The sequence below is a fragment of the Mus pahari genome, chromosome 12 (genome assembly GCF_900095145.1).
Source record: "Mus pahari chromosome 12, PAHARI_EIJ_v1.1, whole genome shotgun sequence".
Taxonomy (NCBI): domain Eukaryota; kingdom Metazoa; phylum Chordata; class Mammalia; order Rodentia; family Muridae; genus Mus; species Mus pahari.
In genome coordinates, this window is record NC_034601.1 from 51,117,136 (window position 1) to 51,139,227 (window position 22,092).

At 40.0% G+C, this 22,092-nt stretch overlaps 2 protein-coding genes across 4 annotated transcripts in view; one reads left to right on the forward strand and one right to left on the reverse strand.

Moving 5' to 3' along the window:
* Positions 1-22,092, reverse strand: part of Cmss1 (cms1 ribosomal small subunit homolog) — a 299,845-nt gene that overhangs the window by 254,012 nt on the left and 23,741 nt on the right. The gene's annotated exons all lie outside the window — the stretch shown is intronic.
* Positions 1-22,092, forward strand: part of Filip1l (filamin A interacting protein 1 like) — a 240,257-nt gene that overhangs the window by 197,355 nt on the left and 20,810 nt on the right. For all 3 annotated transcript variants that reach the window (XM_021209006.2, XM_029544543.1, XM_021209007.2), the window contains one exon: positions 15,851-18,626. In XM_021209006.2, coding sequence (XP_021064665.2) covers positions 15,851-18,626 — 2,776 coding nt within the window. The remainder of the gene's footprint in view (positions 1-15,850; positions 18,627-22,092) is intronic.

A 22,092-nucleotide genomic window follows, 5' to 3' on the forward strand; every position in this document is an offset into this window, starting at 1 on the left:
AAGTCTGTAACCCACCAACCTCCTTAGCTGTCAAGTCTGTAACCCACCAACCTCCTTAGCTTCAAGTCTGTAACCCACCAACCTAAGCTGTCAAGTCTGTAACCCACCAACCTCCTTAGCTGTCAAGAAGCCCTCTCTCAAAACCAGAGACTTAATCCCTTTAAAAGACTTTCTCCCATAAAATGCAGCAAAGTCACCTTGGAAGGCCATTTATGACTGGTGATACCTGGCTTTCTTTACCCTGACACCACACACTGAAACATATCATACATTAACTACTTTATTGTCTATATCTGGGATTATAAAGTACTTCAGTATCACTTTTACAACCAGCTTTCTCCCTAGCATCTAGGGCAGCAGCTAGCTATTGTTACTAGGTGTGTCACTAGGACAAGAAGGATATTAGATACACGTATGAATAAATGATCCTCCAACCCAGAAGCTCCTGACTTTGAAGAAGGTATACCCTGCCAATGATGGGCTGAGGAGGGCCCCTTCTACATTTTGATCATGAGTCCCAAGCACATCTCTGCCACTATCTGAATTAACTACAGAATTGACTTAGGAATAAAAAGGCCAGAAAACAAACCAGAGTCAATGGAGTCAGGGCAGTGAAACTGCTTTAAACTTCCAGATATATTGTATACACAGACTACAGTCAACAGCTTCCCAGCTCTTGGCCCATCTCTCTATTGCCTTTAACTCCTTCACCCAAATAATGAGATTGAAAGTGGTGAAAGAGCACCAGGTGAATTGCCGTAGGGCATGAAAGAACGCAGCATAGTATAGTGGTTTCTCCCTAATGAAGAAGGGACTCCTCTGGATCCCTGCTCTCTGTCCCTTGGCCGTGGGCTTGGAAGGTAAAAGCTGCGGTCAAATGACTAACACTCCATGTGACTGGAAGGAGCAGACTGTCTTCCTTTGGACTTTGATTCCAGAGTTTCTGTGTGTACTTCCTATAGCTAAATTTCTGTGAGAGGTATTTTTTCCTAATTCCATAGTTAGGCAACTTCACTGCCTACTATGAATCCAGTGTAGGTCTTTCTTAAATCTTGTTTCAGAAACAGCAAGCAAACTTTGCTAAGAATAAGATGGTCTGGTGGGACAGCAAGCAAGATCACCACACACCGAACCTTGTCACTAACCTCTTAGCACTAGCTTTAACCTCTTAGCCTAGCTTTTGAACTGATGATGAAGAACAGACTCACCAGTGCCTGTGGCTTCAGTTGTCCTTGGTCCCATCTCTGCCTCTCACTGAGTTAAGTGAAACACTAGATCACAGAGATTAGCTGGTGATAAAAATTAATCAATACCGAAATTAAAACACACACACACACACACACACACACACACACACACACACACACACACACACAAACACACCAAAAACCAGAGCCTGATGTGGTTGGGTGCATGCTTTTGATCCCAGTACTGGAGAGGTAAAGGAAGAAGTCAAGAATTCACAATCATCCTTGGTTAAAGAAAGGGTTCACAGCCAACCTGGACAGATTCTTAGCTCAGCTGCCTCCTTGACACCCCACCCCACCCCCCAAAAATGAAATAACAGAATATAATTAATTGCTGAGCTTGCTTGTTAGTGATGCTACTGGTTACAGACAAATAGTATTGTCTCATTGGACAAAGAGTTTTAAGAATAATAGGCTCTGCCATTCATTCACTGGTCCAGCCTCTTGTACCCTTGTTTCCCCAAACCTCATAAAGGAAACAATGTCATCTACCCCAAGTATCTCAGTATTTGGGGAAAGACTGAACTGTGGGCAATAGTCCTTATAGGAATTCTGATCAAGTAGAGAATTTATTTAAAAATTGATCTATCAATACAAATAGATTAGTGCAGCTTGGCCTAACATAAGGACATTAGCCCTGCAAGAGCTCCAAATCATTGATGGAACAGCCTCAGGGATGAGGGAAGTCTTTTGAGATAGGCTGCTCTGACAAAAGCAGAATGGCCTGATTTATGGTGTCTCATAGCCCACTAGTCTGGGAACAAAAGTTTAAAGGTGATTTTTTTTTCCTCTCTGACATTTTTAAAAATGCAAATCAAAACAAAAACAATCTCTTGAGCAGATCATAAGAGGAATGTACAATATTCATTGCATTTGGCCTGACTGACTGCAACTGTTAAACTTGAAGAAAGGAACAGCTAGGCTAAGGAGCACATGGGAAATGGCCTGGGTTGTTGGGGGTTTTTTTTTTTTTTTGGTTTTTGCTTTTTTTTTTGCTGAACCCAAAGGAATGCAGAGATGCTGTCTAAGTCACTTAGTCTTAGCTTGTGAGTCTGCTAATTGGGAACAACAAAAGAGGTGAATCACTCTGGAATTTGTGGGAAATGAATCCTCTGGCTACAGGGAAGATTACCATTTAAAAATAGCATCTCTTCATTCAGTGTTAACATAAACATTCAACCCATCATGTATGAAATGGCACAGGTAGGAGGCCTTATATAAAAATAAAAAAACATTTATAAGATATAAAAGTTGTATATATAAACATACACGCATGTTTATACAACAGTATGGGGACCTGTCAAATAAAGGCCACAACTTTAGGGATTTGCGGTTCCATTCACCTCTTTCCACATTATACTCTGCAGGAGTCTTCTTACAGTCTCACTGAGCACATTAGGTAGAGCATATATACAAGGAATCTAAGACAAAGGTCAGACTTCCTGGCCAAGTCCTCCTACCTGACCTCATCTGCCTTTGCCTCCCAGTGTTCCTCTCCTCACAGCAAAGGGAGAAGTGACAGGTACGAGAGCTCCATTTCTTGTGCTCTGAGACTTTTAGCCCACTCATTCAAGGAGGGTTATTATAGTCCAAGAAAATGTTTTTTCTTGGGTATATAGAGTCCAATATATACCTAGTGAAGGGTATAGAAGTATATCGATCCTTTAAGAGCAAACAATATATTAAAACAAATTAAAAAGCAGTACAAGACAATATTGAATAGATATCATAAAACTAAAGGCTGTGAAGACTGTAGAATGGAGGTAGGCCAGAGTTAGACAACTCAAAGAACTGCTCACAAAAAGGGAAATGCCACTGGACTTCTGAACACTGTAGAGGGGTTGGGTTTATTCCATTAAAGTCTACTAGGCAAAGAGCCTAAAGTAAAATGTAAAAGAAAAATTTAAAATCAGGTCAAGTTACACACAGTGATTGAACCCACTAGTTAGCCCTCACAGCAGCCAGCACTTCCATGGAAAGGAAGACAACTTAAAAGATTTCAGTGTTTAAGGTGAATGGATTATGTGTGCTGCGGAAGTAGCTGGCATAGTTCCATTCTTAGAGCAGATGTTCAGTAAATGGTACCTATGACTAAGTTATGCCTGTGTTCCTACAAGGCTCCCTATTTGACTGGGCTTACTATTATCGTCTCCCTGGCTGAGATAGAGGGGTTGCCTCAGGACCCAGGAAATGCTTTGTAGGATGCAGTCCAGAGGAGCTCAGGTTCTCTGACACCCAGCAATCAAGTAAAGGACCGAGCTTACCAGAGCAAACCTGTTTCTGACCTAATCTCAGGCACTGAGAGAGAAGTTTTCCTTGATGCCAGTTCCCCTGCTAGAAGGTAATCTCACCCCATGCAAAACCCACAGCTCTCCTAAAGGTGTCAAAGGTGCCTTGAAGTAAGACCCGAGTTACTGAGCTATTAATGTATAGAAGAGAGCAAGTAACACAAAAGGTTTAAAAACTATTCTGGAACCTGTTTAATCTTGAAACTTAACCGAGCTTCAGCGTTAGAGGCATACAAATGAAGTTTCAAGTATTTTCAATTTAGTATGACATTTTAAGTGTCAGAACACTAAGGTTTGCTTCTTTGCTTTTAACTGCAGCTTAACTTTGACTACAACAAATGCTTTCTATAGAAAGGAGCAAAAATCTGAACATCATGAAATTCCAAATAAGGCTCTCAATATAGTTACAACCCACTAAGGCTTGCTAAGCCATGTGATCTCTTGACATATTAACTTGTACACAACATTAAACAGAAAAGGAAGGAAGAAAAACTCTAAAGGTTGCTGGAGGCTTTTTTTTTTTTTTATGGAACAGAGGTCTGAGGATTGTCCAAGGCTTTCCAGATCTTAGTCACAAAACTACTGCCTTTTTCCTGAAGGCCAGCAGTATGTCTTGAGAGCATTCTGGTCCAGATTCCCTGCCTATTGAAATGGGACTTGTTAAAATTGGTTCTTCAACTGTTTACAAAGTCTAGTTTTGCTTCCCCCGAACCCAGTAGCTTTTTAACTAATGAAAACATGAAAGTTCGCCTGCTCTTAAAAGTCACAATGAATGATAAACTATAGTTTTATGGATGGGTATTCATACAGCAAACATAAAATACACTTGGAGGCTTCTCTTTAATTTTGCCATACATAGACCATGCCTTACAAAGAGAAACATAACTACTGTGACTAACATTTTACTAGCACACAGAGTCAACCAAGAGACGTCAGGTATTGAGTTGTGGTCATGTGTGTTGGAAAACTGTTGCTGGATATTGACTTCTTGATGGAAGGGCCTAGAGTACAGCAAGATTCATGTCATGAGCCTGAGCTTAGACATCAGCTGCAACCCAATGCTTATACCCACGGTTTTTCTGAAGGATCAGAGATGTTAGAAAATGAAAACGTGCCGGGCGGTGGTGGCGCACGCCTTTAATCCCAGCACTCGGGAGGCAGAGGCAGGCGGATTTCTGAGTTCGAGGCCAACCTGGTCTACAGAGTGAGTTCCAGGACAGCCAGGGCTATATAGAGAAACCCTGTCTCAAAAAACCAAAAGAAAAAAAAAAAGAAAAGAAAAGAAAAAAAGAAAACGAAAACGTAACCCAAACTGCTCTGGAGTATCGGACTAGGGGAAATTAAGGCTCTGATAACCAACATAATTTTAATTTGTACAATGAGTGTAAAGGGTATGTAAAACAAAACCGTAAGACAATAGTTACCTGTGCTCCAATATATTTTAGAAAAGAAAAAGCAGAAACAAAATGTTTTCCGCCTGCCTGTAATTTGGTTTTACATATAGCCTCAAACTGTAGCTTCCCAAAGTCATGAAGTAATGCTTAGGTCATCGGGAACTAAGAAAAGTTGGTGATGGCAGACAGAGAATGGCCACTGTAGTCCTTTTAACAAGAAAACAAGCTACAGAGTAACAACCCACTCTTCAACTCCTCTACCCTCTAAATACTATTAAATGTTCCCATTTCCCTAATTTATTACAGTTAAAATGAAGAACGAAACCAAACCAAAACCCCAAGTCCCCTCTAAGAATTAAAATGTTTCTCATTTTACACTCTCGGTATTTTTATCTACCCAGTTTCCATGGCAAACTGTATGATTTCAGTAGTCACAGTAAACCAAAAGCCTCTGTTGTTGTGGTTTTAAAATTTCTGAAGTTTGAATTTCCCTCAAACAAGTTTGGAAATGTTTGGTTTCCCAAGCATACCATGCTAGCCGCTGCCTCTGTGTGGAAAGCCAGGCTCCTTACGAGGAGGTGAAAACCTGTGAACTCATCCACTCTGGCTCATGACCGGTCCTTGCTTGGATGTCTTAATGCCAATAAATTCATTAAGCAAGTCAAAGAAAGAGAAAATTGAGGAAGAGGGTAACAGGAAGAAAAGGAAAGAGGAAGGGAGGGAGGGAGGGAGGAAGGGAGGGAGGGAGGGGGAAGGGAGGGAAAAAAGGCTAAAAAAATTGGGGTTATGATTTTGGAAATATGTTCAAAAACACCCAAAGAAAGATATATTCCTTACAACTATTTTTAAGGAGATCACGAGAGACAAAACCAACCCATAAATGAGTGTTAAAAGGAATTGTGCTAATCTTTCAAATAGATACTTCCAATATCTGAATGAAAATAACGAGGTCTAGAAAAGTTAAAAAAGGGGGGTGGGGTGGAGGAGTAATCAATGAGATTTTGAAAAATTTAACAACTGTTAGAATACTCTTCTAGAAAATCTACTTCTACTTCCTCAATCTACTAAGATATAAAAGAATAGTTAAATATAATTTTTAATAAGAGAAATACATATAAATATTATGAACAAGCTAAAATGATTCAAGCATTTCCAAGGACATACAGTTATTATGCCCTTCAAGACGCTGAGAAAACGCTGTCTGTTAAAAATATTTTCCGAGAACGTAAAAGTTCCTTAAAATGAATGCTCTATGGAAACGGTATTTATGACACTTACCTCCTCTAGGGACTGTGAGATGTTAGTACTGGCAAAGTCACAATTTTTAAAACTATCCAAAAATAATTACAAATTTATGCTGAATGACTAAACATGCTATATTATTACAATGATGAAGAGGCTATTTGTTAACGTCCATAACCACGGTTCAAAGTGCCATGGGCCCATAGAGAACAAACCAATGGCTAGTAGTAGTGACTCTTCCTGCCTTTGACAGGTAGGATATTCTAGCACACTAAATTACTAAAGTTTTCTGAGCCTGACTGAGTGCTCACTTATAAAGTAAGGACAGTGATTCTACATGCTATAAAACAATTGCTCAACCATTTCTATTATTTCCACACTATAGAGGAAAGGGACTACTGTGTGTCTGCTATTTATATTTATCCTCTAACTCCCTAATATTGTATCTGATACAAAAGTAGAACAGGTATTTGTCCATTCAAGTATCTACTGCATATCAAGTAAATACTATGCGCTATTTTCAAGGTGGAAATGAAGCACTGAATATAACAGATACCAGTGATTGGCCAGTTTACTAAGTAAGATGCACATGAATGAACACACATAACCAACCCCCACATACACACACAAAACCTCTACCTATAAAGTTTATATCCTTTTTTCTAGCTTTATTTTAAGTGTAGAAGTGTATTGCCTGCATGTATATTGCTCTACATGCATACCTTGTGCCTACTGACATCAGAAGAGGGTGTCCGACCATCATGTAGGTGCTGGGAATTGAACACGAGTCCTTTGGAAGAGAAGCCAAAGCACTTAACCACTAAGCCATTTCTTTCATTTCCTGAAGTTTATATTCTAAGGAATAAGCACATAACTAAGCAATAGCTGGTATGGTAAATGGGGCTAGATAAGGTAAGAATCCTGTACCTCCCAAGGTGTCTTAGTCAGGGTTTCTATTCCTGCACAAACATCATGACCAAGAAGCAAGTTGGGGAGGAAAGGGTTTATTCAGCTTACATTTTCCACATTGCTGTTTATCACCAAAGGAAGTCAGGACTGGAACTCAAGCAGGTCAGAAAGCAGGAGCTGATGCATAAGCCATGGAGGGATGTTCTTTACTGGCTTGCTTCCCCTGGCTTGCTCAGCCTGCTCTCTTATAGAACCAAGACTACCAGCCCAGAGATGGCACCACCCACAAGGGACCTCCCCCCTTGATCACTAATTGAGAAAATGCCTTACAGCTGGATCTCATGGAGGCATTTCCCCAACTGAAGCTCCTTTCTCTGTGATAACTCCAGCTGTGCAAGTTGACAGAAAACTAGCTAGTACACAAGGGGAGACTCAAAACAGGCACACAGAAAACTCAAAACCTGGTATGACTAGGGCAAAGTGAGCAAAGGGGAGAAACAGCAAACTCTTCCACAGCCTGTGTGTTCTCTCTCATGTGACATGGTTAAGTGGGGGTGGGCAGGTGACTGTGTGAAGCACAGGTTTAGCTGCCAACATATTCTCATTCTGGTTTGGTTATCTGTGCTGTTCAGTAAGTTAACTGCTCTAAATTATAGATGTTTAGTCCCTCTTCATCCTGTAAAGATAAGTGCTTGCTTATACAGCTAAAAGAATTAAGTAAAATCAGGTGGGACACTAAAGACCTTCAGTGTCTGTATCCTCTTGTGTGGGTGCCACATAGCAACACACTGGGACCTAGAGTCCAGTTCCAAGACTACCAAAAAGCTGTAAGCTCAATGGCAGGAATATACAGCAAGGTGCTGTTTTACATCAATATTTCACTATTAGAATTTATCTCCCTACTAAAAACTTTCAAAAGCAAGTCTAGTTCCCATAACTTTATCCATTATTTTGTCTTTTAAGGTCTGGCAAATTTTGCCATGAAAATTGTGAAGACTTACTTCATAACCAGATTAATTTACTTTTTTCTGCCCCTGCTTCAGGACAGTGATCTATTGGACTAATCTCCAAGAAGGGCTGTATGACAAAAAGAGTGAATTAAGTAGTATTCATGTAAGAGGCGAGACTGGGGACCTTATAGTTGTCTGTTTCTAGACACTCTAGTCTGGAAGGTACAGGAAAAAATTAGCATCAGTAGTTACAGTTTAGAAGATAAATAACAAAGTGGGATCCAACTTTTAATGTTCAAATGTTGAGATATTTATTTGCAAATACTAATCTGTAAACAAAGACTGAATTTCATATTAAAAGCATATAAAATCAACTACAAATTCAATACTGGAGCAATATGAGCCACTAATGGTGATGCAGACACCTAGAGGCTGAGACAGGGAGATGGCAAATTCAAGGGCAACTTGAACTATTCTAAGGAGATCCTGTCAAAAATCTCCCAACATAAAAACCTTAAGTTACCAGTTCCTATCTTTCAACCTCTTATGTTCTCAGGAGGGAGGCAGCTTTGCATAGCTGCATCCTCCAATTCTGTTTTTTTTTTTTTTGAACAGATCACAAAACATACATAATCTTAGTGGTCTTAACAACTTATTTTTAACTCAAGAAGCAAAGCCTACCAAATATTTACAAGAAAACAAAAACAAAAAACCCAAAAGGCTGTGCCCTTCAGGTCTATCCTAAGTCAGCTGGCCCACCCTGCCACCTTTGCATGCCCAAACAGATCAAGTCTGAGTTGTGAGCCCAGCAGAGAAGGTGCACTTTCACATTTATAGGAGGAAGAATAAGTTTGACTCGAGTGTCAGACAGGCTTTGGGGAGGTCAGCTATTGACATCCATTTGGTACGCCGCACTGCACTGGAAATTGTACATTCACTTTCTTCTGGGAAGAGAGAAGAACTGAAGAGTAGATCTGTGAACAAAAAAAGAAATGAAAACTAATGGCTGATCTCAAAAATACAATTGAGCAGCGGATAAGGAAAAGTTATGAATACCAGAGGTAACTACTACAAGAATATTTTTAGAAAAGTTTTCCCATAAATTAACTCATCCTAAATGGCAATTCTTAGCCAGACAATTCTCCATCTCAACCTCTGAGTGCTGGCACATCTATAATGTGTGCAGACATTTCTCATTAGTTGGAACAGACCACTAACGCATGCTTCAGGGTTGACCAGAACACAGGCTACTGTCACTCAACTATCCACATTACTTATTGTCAACTACTAGTAAGGAGAGTGGGGAACAAGCCCTAGGTGAAAGAAGGCAAATGTAAAGGAACAAAAGAAGGTAAAAGGTGAAGCTCAGGAGGAGGGTGGGAAAGGATAATGAGAACAAGCAGTCCCAGTATTAAGAACCAGACACCACTCCCACCTGACAGAGTTCTGCTAGGTGCCACAACACTGTTAGGAAGACAGGCTTCATGATAATCCAAAGCATCTCATGTCAAGTAACTTTGAATGCTTCCCCCTAAAGAGAAGTCCACAGAGCAGTTCTGTCATGGCTGTGGCAGGCCCAAGAAGACCTAGGAAGTTCAAGGAGAACTCTACCTGAAACTGGGTCTGGTGAGGATTGAAAAACCTGTTCACTTGGAAAGACAGAGAACATGGTATCAACCAAAATGTAAAGTCTGGAAAGGGAGAACACTGGATCTGAGGCGTCTTTTCTAAATAGCTAAGGAGCACATTTCAGAAGGGAGTGAGCAAAGGTGACCCTGTCCCCTTACCCCCAGAAGTCAGTAGGTTCTCCGTACAATTTCAGTAGTATATGCTTTTGGTTAAAGTTCCTTCTTGCTACTGCGACTTCCCCTAATCGTTCACACAAATAGCAAAAAGAAAATCTAAATACTTCTTAGTATAAAAATTTTGAACTGAAAGATGGCTGGGTCAAAAGATTTGTAGCACTTTAAAATCTTTTGTTTTATATCTGTTCTTGTTGTAGTACTGGGGATTAAGCCCAGTACCTCTGGCATGCTAGACAAATGCTACATCCAGGCCCACATCAGTGCCATTAAGCCAGCACTCATTAGCATAAATGTTCTAAGTAGAAAGATTCCTGATACTATATAGCTCAGGAGCAGACAACTCACAAGTCAGCTCATGCTGACAAAACTCAACAAGGTAGTCTTCTGTCCCAGGTCCATTTCCTTTCCCAGGCCCAGCCCAAGGCTTCCAAGTGGCCACCTGCTGTGCAGGCTGGGGGGGGGGAGAGTATCTTTGCTAGCCCAGATTTCACAGGTACCTCCTTTGGCTTTAAGATGAAATATATTCTTTTCCTCTCCGACTCTCTGAACTTGGCCTTTTATTAATTCTGTAATCTAACCTTCTAGCATTTTTCTTTAAGGGAACCTTCAGTCTATTACTTTGTTCTTTTACCAGTTCCTGCTCTGAAACCCTCCCAGAATTCTGTTTATCTGATGACATTTCCCAAGCTCTGTTATTTCTCTGACAGACAGAGAACTAAGTAAGATTGTCCAAATTATGAGTCCTACCTCACTTTTTTCATATATATCCAAACCACCTCCTCTCCTTTACCTCATACTCTAATTCTTACTTCACAGTGAAGAAAAATAGTAACTCAGCTTGCTGAATCTGGGCCCATCTATGGTATCTCTAAATGATCTCAACAATGATGACAGGCTCTTCGGTAACAGAGACATAAAGCAGACACAGATGTACACTCATACTTGGCTAACAGATGCCAAAAAAAAAAAAAAAAAAACTTTAAAAACTTCTGACTGTTCTTGTAGATCTTGCTGACCAAGTCAGATGAACTGAGCATTACAGCATAGCTGTGGTATGCGGTAACTGTAATTAAAAGGGGGAAAAAGAACAACCCTTTGACTTGTAAGATAAATAAAAGGAAGCAGCATACACAGAATAAAAAAGGCTGGTCATAAGTATTTTTATGAATGCTCCTAAAAATGAGACTAAACAGTGAAAAGTGCCATTGACAAGGCAAGGAGCACAGCAGGAAACATAAATGACAGTAACTACCTTAAAAGGAGGAAGCTTTCCAACAAACTCCATGTATTACTCCTCACACTGCTACAACTTGTTATCAGTACAATGCAATGCTTAAAATGACATCAGAAGACAAGAATTAAAAACAACATAAAATGGGGTATAGCACAACCACAAGTACCAGAACTGACAGCAAGGAGAGCACACATATAAATGTGAAGAAAGCAGTGTGTGGATGCAGTATTCTGCTTATGGATCAGTGTACCAAATCAACAACAACAAAAAGGATCAGAGTAGCCTCTATTTCTCCTTTGCAGAGGTGAAATGATCAAAGGAACATGATGGGCTAGCATGTGACCATTGAAACTCTCCTAACCAAATAACCAGACAGAGTCAGGGTGCAAAGATGTGGAGAAAGAAAGAAATGGTTCTAGCAGTCTTGTTTTTTTTTTTTTTTAGAGGCTCCGTAATTATGAAATAGAGACAATGATGTATTTAGAAAACACTGAGGAAGAAGCCTACTTACACCACATTTACTTACATGCCTAAAACCTGTATGCTAAGCACTAGAAAACTGTCTTTAAAAAGTAAACAAAACTGCTTAGGACAATGCTAACATTCTCCATATGATGGCATATTTGTTCATTGTTCTAGTCATCCATTCAAACAAAATTCATTCATTCATTCATTCATTCATCCATTCATTCAAACACTCACTCATTTGGTTCCTTCCATAGGACTTCTCAGGAACCAGTGTGAAAAACATAAACCCCTTACATGCATGGTGTATTTTCAAGAAGTTAATATTTTAGTGAGGTTGATTATGATGTCCATAAATAATATAAAAACAAACATGGTAAGAACTGTAAAATAAATTCTATGGGTATGACTGGCTATACAGCATTTAGATGGGCACCATCTGTTTTGTGTGTACATTATATGCTGCATATTATTAACCATGTCACACTGAGAAGAAAAAATACAGGCTGATGCATGTTGACATATATGCATATAAATAAAAACTGAAAAAGACTCTCTGAATGTCATTCATATTGAAAAGCCAGCATTATGGTTGGTACAAAATCACTCAAGATGTCATATGTGATATTTTTGAAAAAGCAAGTAATTGGCATTGTACATAATAATAGTGATGAACCACAGTAAGTTAAAACAACTTTGAGCCATAAAAGAAACTCTTTAAAAAAAAAAAAAGCTATAATAAGACATTGCTTTAAGCTAGTTTGGATTTCTTTACGTCACATTTGTGTCAATAAATTAAGCTTCCTCGACCTGTTTTTATTGGACAGGATGTTCTTGTAATCCTGTAATGTCAGTATTTGAGTATGAACATGAGTCCTTCAAGACATTAGTCTTCAAATGGAGGTGCATGTACACCCCAAGGGCACACAAACTTCACAGGGCTGCAACCATGGAGAACGTAAAGGAAACCAATGCTTACGTTCACATTTCCCATACACTCTCTGAATCTCATTTGCCTAATAAGTTTGTGTCCAGTGAGCTCTCTCTTCCCAACAACCCTTTCAAAGTAGCCTCCATACTTAGCAAATGCTTACCAAAAGAATATTCCTAGGCTTAAAACTCCTCTAGAGTGAGCTACAGAGAATCCCGAAGAGAGCGCAGGAACAATAGCAGCTTAAGATAGAGCCTCCAGATAGAAAGCAGTACTTACTTATCTGAGCTCATCTGGGGACACTGGGGAAACCTTAGGACACATTCCTACACAGTTATCACTTAAAAATTAGACTCTCTTCCCAAAGAATGACTTGACTTCCTAGTTTGTTAATGGATATTTTTAGATTGAATGGTAGAGAGTAAAATGTATCTTCTATACCAATTTCAACTTGAACTTTTAAAAAATGTAGGTGTTAAAAGAATAAGGTTTACAAGATCACATATATATATATATGTGATCCATATTCAATGGATCCATTGAATAACTCCAGTTCCAATTCAGATAGTTTCCCTGATAGACACCATGTGTCTGGATCAATTCCGGGATGTGGTCTACAGTCTGGCTTGAATTTGCATCGTGTAAAAATTAAGTGTAAAAATTGAGCCTAGTCAGCAGGGAGGATAGTATCACTAGGTGTGCATGTTCCTCAGATTGGAGCAAATCTCCTGGCCTCATCAGTTCTGTATGTTTGCCTTGGAGGTGGAGCTTACCGAGATGGACATATCCGCGAGATTATGAAAACCAGGAAGAAGGTGAATGACACTTCCATCATGCTGGAAAGGTGCACCAAGCTTGCCGCCAAAATACGGAGCACAATAAGCTGGTTACTCTAGTGACAGGAGTTAGTTATTTCACTTTAAGGGTCTTTTACTGTACTTAAAAAAATACCTTCCCTTCCTTACATACTAAGAAAACCTATCCCCCTTTCGGAAAGAGGGGACAGGATGTGCTCTTGTTTAAAAAGCTAAGAAATCCTTGAGAGTTGTTGTGAAATTATTCTCTAGTAAAGGAAGACACTGAGCTGCTGCAATGCCTTGTTATCACCAACTGTGAAAAGGAAGCTAAGGTAGAGCAGCAACTCTACTCAGGTTTGTGGAGCTGTTCTGCCACATTCTGCTTACCCTGACCCTTGCAGTGAACTACAAATCTCTAACCTCCAGGAAGAAGTGGCCATGGTTCTCAGGCTTCCAGGTGTCTCGGGCAGGGAGAGTCATGAAGTCTCCTGCCAAGACCACAGATGAGGTCACCAGCAGCCACACCCCAGCATCCTGCCCAGTAGCTTCTGAACTTTACATGTCAGCCTTTTGTCAGATCCTCCAAACAGGACAAACTAAAACAAGATCCTATCACCCAAAAAGCTTAAGAATTCTTACACTATGTGATTATTTTAAGCATGCTCATTTTTCCTTCTTCTATATTATACAAAAAAACAGATTAGGATCTCATAAAGAAGTCTTTATTCTCCAGACAGCCCTAAATTTGTTTACTTTAAAAAAAGTTCTCTCAGATTCTTAATTTACAAGTGCTCTAGGACAAGGATAAAAGACAGCAGACTGTTAGTTAATTAGCAAGAATAGAATAGATTTATTGAGCCAGGCATGGTAAAGTACTATAATCTTAAATAAGGCAGAAAGGACCATGTTCAAGGACAGCCTCAGCAGAATTACAAGATAGATAGATAGATAGACAGACAGACAGACAGACAGATAGGCAGACAGGCTGGCTTAAACAGGCTTATTGACATATTATGAACTCTACAGGCTTGATTAAAAAGCACATATTTATATTTTCAAGTAGTTATTCCTTTTACTTTTCAGTAATTCCATTCTATTTTAGCTTCTGCAACATACCACAGCGCTGCAATTACATCCTCTATAATTAGCCCATTCCAGTATAATTAAGAGACTCATAAGTTTAAAACTGTATCATCTCTACAGAGGTAACCAAGTGCATGGGAAAGAACATATATTCTGCATGGAAATGTCTTCCTATCGTCGATAGATAATTTTAAACGAAGAAAAATAGTGTGTTAGAGTCATTTAAGAGGAATTCTATGTTCCTACTAACAGGGTTTCTTTATTTCTAGCCCTGGATTTCTTATCAGGAAGCTCTTTACTGTCAAGCTCCTTGCCTTTGAACATGTTAGAACAGTCCAAACCCTAACTCAGTTGCTTTAGCTCCCCTCTTACATGACGATCAGTAGACAAAGACACATGAAGTGGCATAATAAGACAACACGCTATCTTATTAGTGCAAATCAACATTTTAATACACAGAGATCTATCTGTGCTGTCCATAACATCTAAACGAATAGAATAAAATGCTATTTTACCTAATAACCAACGTGTTAAACAGTAACTAGTAATATATCACATGCATAATGGCTCAAGCAAGCCACTTAACACAGGGCAAGAATGAGTAATTTAAAAAGTGCCATGGCAACAGCTATCAAATGTTTACCAAATGCCAGGACTGAGATAATGTTAGATGGATGAATTGCCTCACTTTCACAAAAAGCCCCTGAGATCATTTGAGGAAATGGAGAACTGTGTAGGTTAATTAGCTGGTCAGGGCCGGTGTAGTTTCAAAGCCAAGTCTAACTGAAATCTTAAGTCTGTACCTTCCTTTACAGCTTTGAGGTTAGACTTATCCGGGGATCATGCTAATCATTGCCTATACTCTTCTAAGCCTAACGGTGAACTTGAATTGTTACTAATCAATGTTAAACAAATTTTAAAAGATACTATCTTAGTCAAGGTTTCTATTACTGCACAAACATCATGACCAAGAAGCAAGTTGGGGAGGAAAGGGTTTATTCAGCTTATACTTCCACATTGCTGTTCATCACCAAGGAAGTCAGGACTGGAACTCAAGCAGGGCAGGAAGCAGAAGCCATGGAGGGATGTTCTTTACTGGCTTGCCTCCATTGGCTTGCTCAGCCTGCTCTCTTATAGAACCCAAGACTACCAGCCCAGAGTTGGCACCACCCACAAGGGGCCCTCCCCGCTTGATCCCTAATTGAGAAACTGCCTTACAGCTGGATCTCGTGGAGGCACTTCCCCCCAACTGAAGCTCCTTTCTCTGTGATAACTCCAGCTGTGTCAAGTTGACACAAAACTAGCCAGTACAGATAACTTAGCAAGGTATCTGGTTTTGGGGGGTTTTGTTTTTTTCTCTTCTTTTAATAAGGAGTTTCTTCCCTCAAACTCAGCCACTTCTCAGGATGTTAACTATGAACAATTGCTTTACATTACAAAGAAGGTTAATTACAGCTGGTGAATTCCTAAAGCACTAACTGCAATCTGTGCTCTTATATTTTCAGATTAAAGAAACTAATTGATCAAGAAACCGAGTCCAAGGAAAAGAAGGAACAAGAAAAGGAGAAGAGGATCAAGGCCCTGAAGGAGGAGCTGACCAAGCTGAAGTCCTTTGCTTTGATGGTGGTGGATGAACAACAACGGCTTACAGCTCAATTCACCCTTCAAAGGCAGAAAATCCAAGCTCTGACCACAAGTGCAAAGGAAACACAGGGTAAGCTAGCCCTTGCTGAGGCCAGAGCGCAGGAAGAAGAGCAGAAGGCAACCAGACTAGAAAAAGAACTTCAGACACAGACCACAGAGTTTCACCAAAACCAAGACAAAATTATGGCGAAGCTCACCAATGAGGACAGTCAAAATTGCCAGCTCCGACAGAAGCTGGCAGCACTCAGTCGGCAAATTGATGAGTTAGAAGAGACCAACAGGTCTTTAAGAAAAGCCGAGGAAGAGCTGCAGGATATAAAAGACAAAATAAACAAGGGAGAATATGGAAACTCTGGCATCATGGATGAAGTTGATGAGCTCAGGAAGCGCGTGCTGGACATGGAGGGGAAAGATGAAGAGCTCATAAAAATGGAGGAGCAGTGCAGAGACCTCAATAAGAGGCTTGAGAAAGAGACAGTACAGAGTAAAGACTTCAAGCTAGAGGTTGACAAACTGAGTGTAAGGATCACGGCTCTGGAAAAATTAGAAGATGCTTTAGACAAAAGCAAACAAGAATGCTACTCTCTGAAATGCAATTTAGAAAAAGAAAAGATGACCACAAAGCAGTTGTCTGAAGAGCTGGAGAGTTTAAATGCCAGAATCAAAGAGCTAGAAGTCATTGAAAGTCGGCTAGAAAAGACAGAAAGCACACTGAAGGATGATTTAACTAAACTGAAAACATTAACTGTGATGCTTGTAGATGAACGCAAAACAATGAGTGAAAAATTAAAGCAAACGGAAGATAAGTTACAAAGCACCACCTCTCAGCTCCAAGCAGAGCAAAATAAAGTAACAACAGTGACTGAGAAGTTAATTGAGGAAACCAAGAGGGCACTCAAGTCCAAAACTGATGCAGAAGAGAAGATGTACAGTGTAACCAAGGAGAGAGATGACCTCAGAAATAAACTGAAAGCAGAAGAGGAGAAAGGACACGATCTCTTGTCAAAAGTTACTATATTGAAAAACAGGCTTCAGTCCCTGGAAGCAATTGAGAAAGATTTTGTAAAAAACAAATTAAACCAAGATTCCAGTAAGTCCACAGCAGCATTACACCAAGAAAACAATAAGATTAAAGAGCTCTCTCAAGAAGTGGAAAAGCTGAAACTGAAGCTAAAGGATATGAAAGCCATTGAGGATGACCTCATGAAAACAGAGGATGAGTACGAGATCTTAGAACGGAGGTATGCTAATGAGAGAGACAAGGCTCAGTTTCTGTCTCAGGAGCTGGAACATGCCAAGATGGAACTTGCCAAGTACAAGTTAGCCGAAAAGACAGAGTCCAGCCACGAGCAGTGGCTTTTTAGGAGGCTCCAGGAAGAAGAAGCGAAATCAGGACACCTGTCCAGAGAAGTGGATGCATTAAAAGAGAAAATTCATGAGTACATGGCCACAGAGGACCTAATATGTCACCTCCAGGGAGACCACTCCCTTCTGCAAAAGAAACTAAACCAACAAGAAAACAGGAACAGAGATTTGGGAAGAGAGATTGAGAACCTCACTAAAGAGTTAGAAAGGTATCGGCATTTTAGTAAGAGCCTCCGGCCTAACGTCAACGGAAGAAGAATCTCTGACCCACAAGTATTTTCTAAAGAAGTTCAAACGGAAGCAGCGGACAGTGAGCCACCAGACTACAAGAGCCTCGTTCCTCTGGAAAGAGCAGTGATCAATGGTCAGCTCTATGAGGAGAATGAGGACCAGGATGACGGCCCTAATGAGGAGGAGCCTGTGCTGTCCTTCAGATGCAGCCAGTCTTCTTCTCTTCCTATGAACAGGAAACTGTGGATTCCCTGGATGAAATCCAAGGAGGGCCATCCTCAGAATGGAAAAATACAAACTAAGTCCAATGGCAACTTTGTGCAACCTGGAGATCTAGTTCTAAGTCACACACCTGGGCAGCCACTTCACATAAAGGTTACTCCAGACCACACTCAAAATACAGCTACTCTTGAAATCACAAGTCCAACCACAGAGAGCCCTCACTCCTACACCAGCACAGCGGTGATACCAAACTGTGGTACCCCAAAGCAAAGGATTACCATTCTCCAAAACGCCTCTATAACGCCAGTTAAGTCCAAAAGCTCTACAGAAAGCCTTATGAACTTAGAGCAAAGCATGCCACCAGTTACCATGGCAACCTTTGCCAGAGCACAGACCCCAGAGTCCTGTGGTTCTGTGACTCCAGAAAGGACAATGTCACCTATTCAGGTTTTGGCTATGACTGGTTCACCTAGTTCTCCTGAGCAAGGCTGCTCCCCAGAGCCGATAGAAATCAGCGCCAAGCATGCAATTTTCAGAGTCTCCCCAGACCGGCAGTCATCATGGCAGTTTCAACGTTCAAACAGTAACAGCTCAAGTGTGATAACTACTGAGGATAATAAAATCCACATTCACTTAGGAAGTCCTTACATGCAAGCTGTGGCTGGCCCCATGAGACCCACCAGCCCTTCAGCACCACTGCAGGATAACAGAACTCAAGGCTTAACTAATGGGGCACTAAACAAAACAACCAATAAAGTCACCAGCAGTATTACTATCACACCAACAGCCACACCTCTTCCTCGACAATCACAAATTACAGTAAGTAATATATATAACTGACCACCCTCACCCTCATCCAGTTCATACTGATATTCTTGCAAGGAACTCAGTCCCTTTTTAATCACCCCTCCAAATCCCTTAAAAGAATGACTAAACCTGTACTTTGGGAAGATTTGTGCATGGACTGTACAAGAGTATCTGGAACTAACTATGTGTTGCCTGCATAGTCACATCAAGTGTGCACTTACTGTATATCTTTTTATTTACATATCTGTATGGAAAATATTTAGTCTGCACTTGTATAAATACATCTTTATGTATTTCATTTTCCATAACCCACTTTAATTTGACTGCAACTTGTCTTGGTGAATTACCTAACATTATAAAACAGTAAATAGTTTGTTACTTTTGCCATTGCTTGCTGAATTTTCATTTGATCATTCTGTGTTATATATCTGCATGTACAATATCATTTATTTCCTGTTTAAAATGTCCAATAATTTTTCCTGAAGGATAAGCAGGAGCTGTTTGTCATGTATAGTTCTGGTCACATATTATAGGAGGAGAAAGTGGTTCCGCTTCATGACTTCAAAGTGAACCAAAATAACTATGGCAAACTTAATGCCATTCTTGATATGTACCTCAGTATTTTTAGTGCTCAAAAGAGAACTATCAAAAGAGTCAGAAAATGTTTTCAGGTGACAGGATAAAAAGCATAGTAAAATGTTTCTATTAGTGAGCACACACATACACTGATGGTAAACATTAAAAGCTCTGGCATGTGACAGGAAGCCAGAAAGTGAGTTTGGAACTACAAGTTACTTTGACTATCAAGGGTTGGTTAGGTTTCTCAAGCAGACTGAAATCCCCATACAGCATACATTACATCTAAATCTGGAATCAGCCACTATGACATAAACTTCTGGACATTCTGCTTCAAAACAAAAGTGCAATTCTTGTTCTGTGTTATTTGGTTCCCAAAATTACTTAATGTGGGTGCTGCCCTATCCCGCTTGTGAGTAAGGCTACAATCAGAAGCATACAATTTATATTTCTGAAAGAACTCTCAAGAAGCAAATAAAAGCTGCAGATAGTTAGGAGCTCAAGTTAAAAGACTTTTTAAAAATAAGCACGCCACGTGGCAGCAGAGGTAATCGTGTGATTTCTTCTGTGGTTGCTGTGCCATTCACAGGGTACATGAAGAAAATCTCTGCCAGAGCTTCCTAGAGATTGACACCAAGCTCCTTGTAGCCCCTGAGCACGCTCCACACCTCAGGGCAGAGAGCACAGCTTTTAAAGGATCGTATTAAATTACACATGGAGTCCCCAAGTCACATTCTAAAAGGACGACTTCAGAACAGCTAATTCGCCTTTTTCCCTTTTCCATTCCCATTCCACACACTTAACTGTTAAAATGTAGTGTAGTCAGGTATATTGCCAGTTATTGTTTTAAATGCAGCTCATCTCAACATCCAGGCTGACTGGGAAGGCCTCTCAGAAGTAAAAGGTATCTTCCTCTCCCTGTAAAACCCATTTTATGATGCAGAGCAAGGATTTGTTGACAGAAACACTTCCATGGTGATGAACTGCAACACCAAAGCTGTGGGCTTGCATCATGATTAAATAAATGTGGATGAAAGCTGAGGCTGATGATGAATGAGAAAGCTTCTGTTCAAACACATTTATCTTGGGGTTGGGAATCGGCAGAGACCCAACTGTATTACAAAATACATGATGGTCTAACTGTTTTCAAAGTTATTTTTAAGTCAAGTTAGGATAGAACTCTGAAAGGAACTACACAGCTCACTGTAGTCTTCTCAAAGTCGACAATGAAAAAGGGCTCCTTTTAAAGTCACTTAACCAGAGGGCACATGTGAGATTTGAATGCTGTCAACCAACTAATCACAAAATGATGAATGGAAACCAGGAAGAATTCAAGAACAGCCTTCCTGATTTTGCTACACAAAGGCACAGACTGAAACATATTTTCATAGCAATGGGGGAAACAAGCAGAGATAACCAGCTGAGGGATTCTTCTCATAACTGGGTCCCAGTTGGATGTCCTAAGCATGCTGGGGAGGGGTGGCTACTTTTTTCTTTCTTTTTTTTTTTTTTTAAGTTAATAAGGTTTTAGAAGGCTATATGTGCTCTACAGTGAGAGGGTAGAAATCATCATTGCAGATCAATTATAAATAGGCTTCCTGGGCAGTTAATCTCTATTGACTGTATTTTGCAGAGCCTCTAACAACTAGCTCTCATTTACAAGAGTGCAATAATTAACATAGAAACATCAAAATGAACTTAGTAGTTTCTCATTACTAAATCATACAAAGTTTATTACAAGTGTCACTACTATCTAAAGTCAAAAGATTCTTTTTCAATAAGATTACATATAAAATATAGATTCTTGACTCTAATTTTAACTTTTTGATAAACTGTACATACATATGATAGACATGTGTGTGTGTGTGTGTGTGTGTGGAGAGGGAGAGAGGAATCAGAGAGTCTGTGTGTGAGATTACAGAATTTCCATTCACTGAATTACTGGAACATGCCTGCAAAGGCACAAGGACAAAGGAAGTGATGCTGAGAACACCTCATAAGAAATATGTGGAGGCAGAGATGCACTATCCATGAATGGCTGACTAAAGATTGTTTTTTGTAACTTTTATTGTTATTTTCTTAAAATTGTGTGAGCTGGCCGTGGTGGTGCACGCCTTTAATCCCAGCACTTAGGAGGCAGAGGAAGGTGGATTTCTGAGTTCGAGGCCAGCCTGGTCTACAGAGTGAGTTCCAGGACAGCCAGGACTACACAGAGAAACCCTGTCTCGAAAAAATACAAAAACAAAAACAAAAAAACAAAAAACAAAAACAAAAACAAAAAAAAGAAAAAAAAGAAAAGAAAAAAATTATGTGTCTGTATGTGTGTCTGTATGGATAAGTGCTTGTGGTGCTTGAAACTCCTGAAGGTCTCCTCGGCCCCAAGAGCTCCTACTTCCTTTCATTGGTCAGATTCCCTGTTTCAAAGCCAAACTTCATTTACTCAGTCCCACGAATTTCATTAGCTTTTTAAGCTGTAGAATTCCGCCACATACTTAAATATCCTGGCAAGTTCTGTTATTTAAAAGGCGTAGCAAAATCTTGACAAGTTTCTGTGGTGGGGGCAAGGGCAAGTAATGGCAAGCTAAATAAATACCCAAAACAGAGGATGGCACACCTCTAACCCCAGCACTCAGCAGCCTGAGGCAGGACCAGCTCCAGGCCAGCTAGGGCTGCAGAGCAAGGCCTTATCTCAATCAATCAAACAAACAAAAACCTAATGAAACATAAAAGCAAATAAAGGCGAAACCTTTCCCAAGATAATGTCATTGTTCTTTATGGGTAAAAATCACATAACCATCTTTACTAAAAGGATATCACATTATAAGGAATGTATCCTTCCATATATAAGAGGATATCACATTATAAGGAATGTATCCTTCCATATATAAGAGGATATCACATT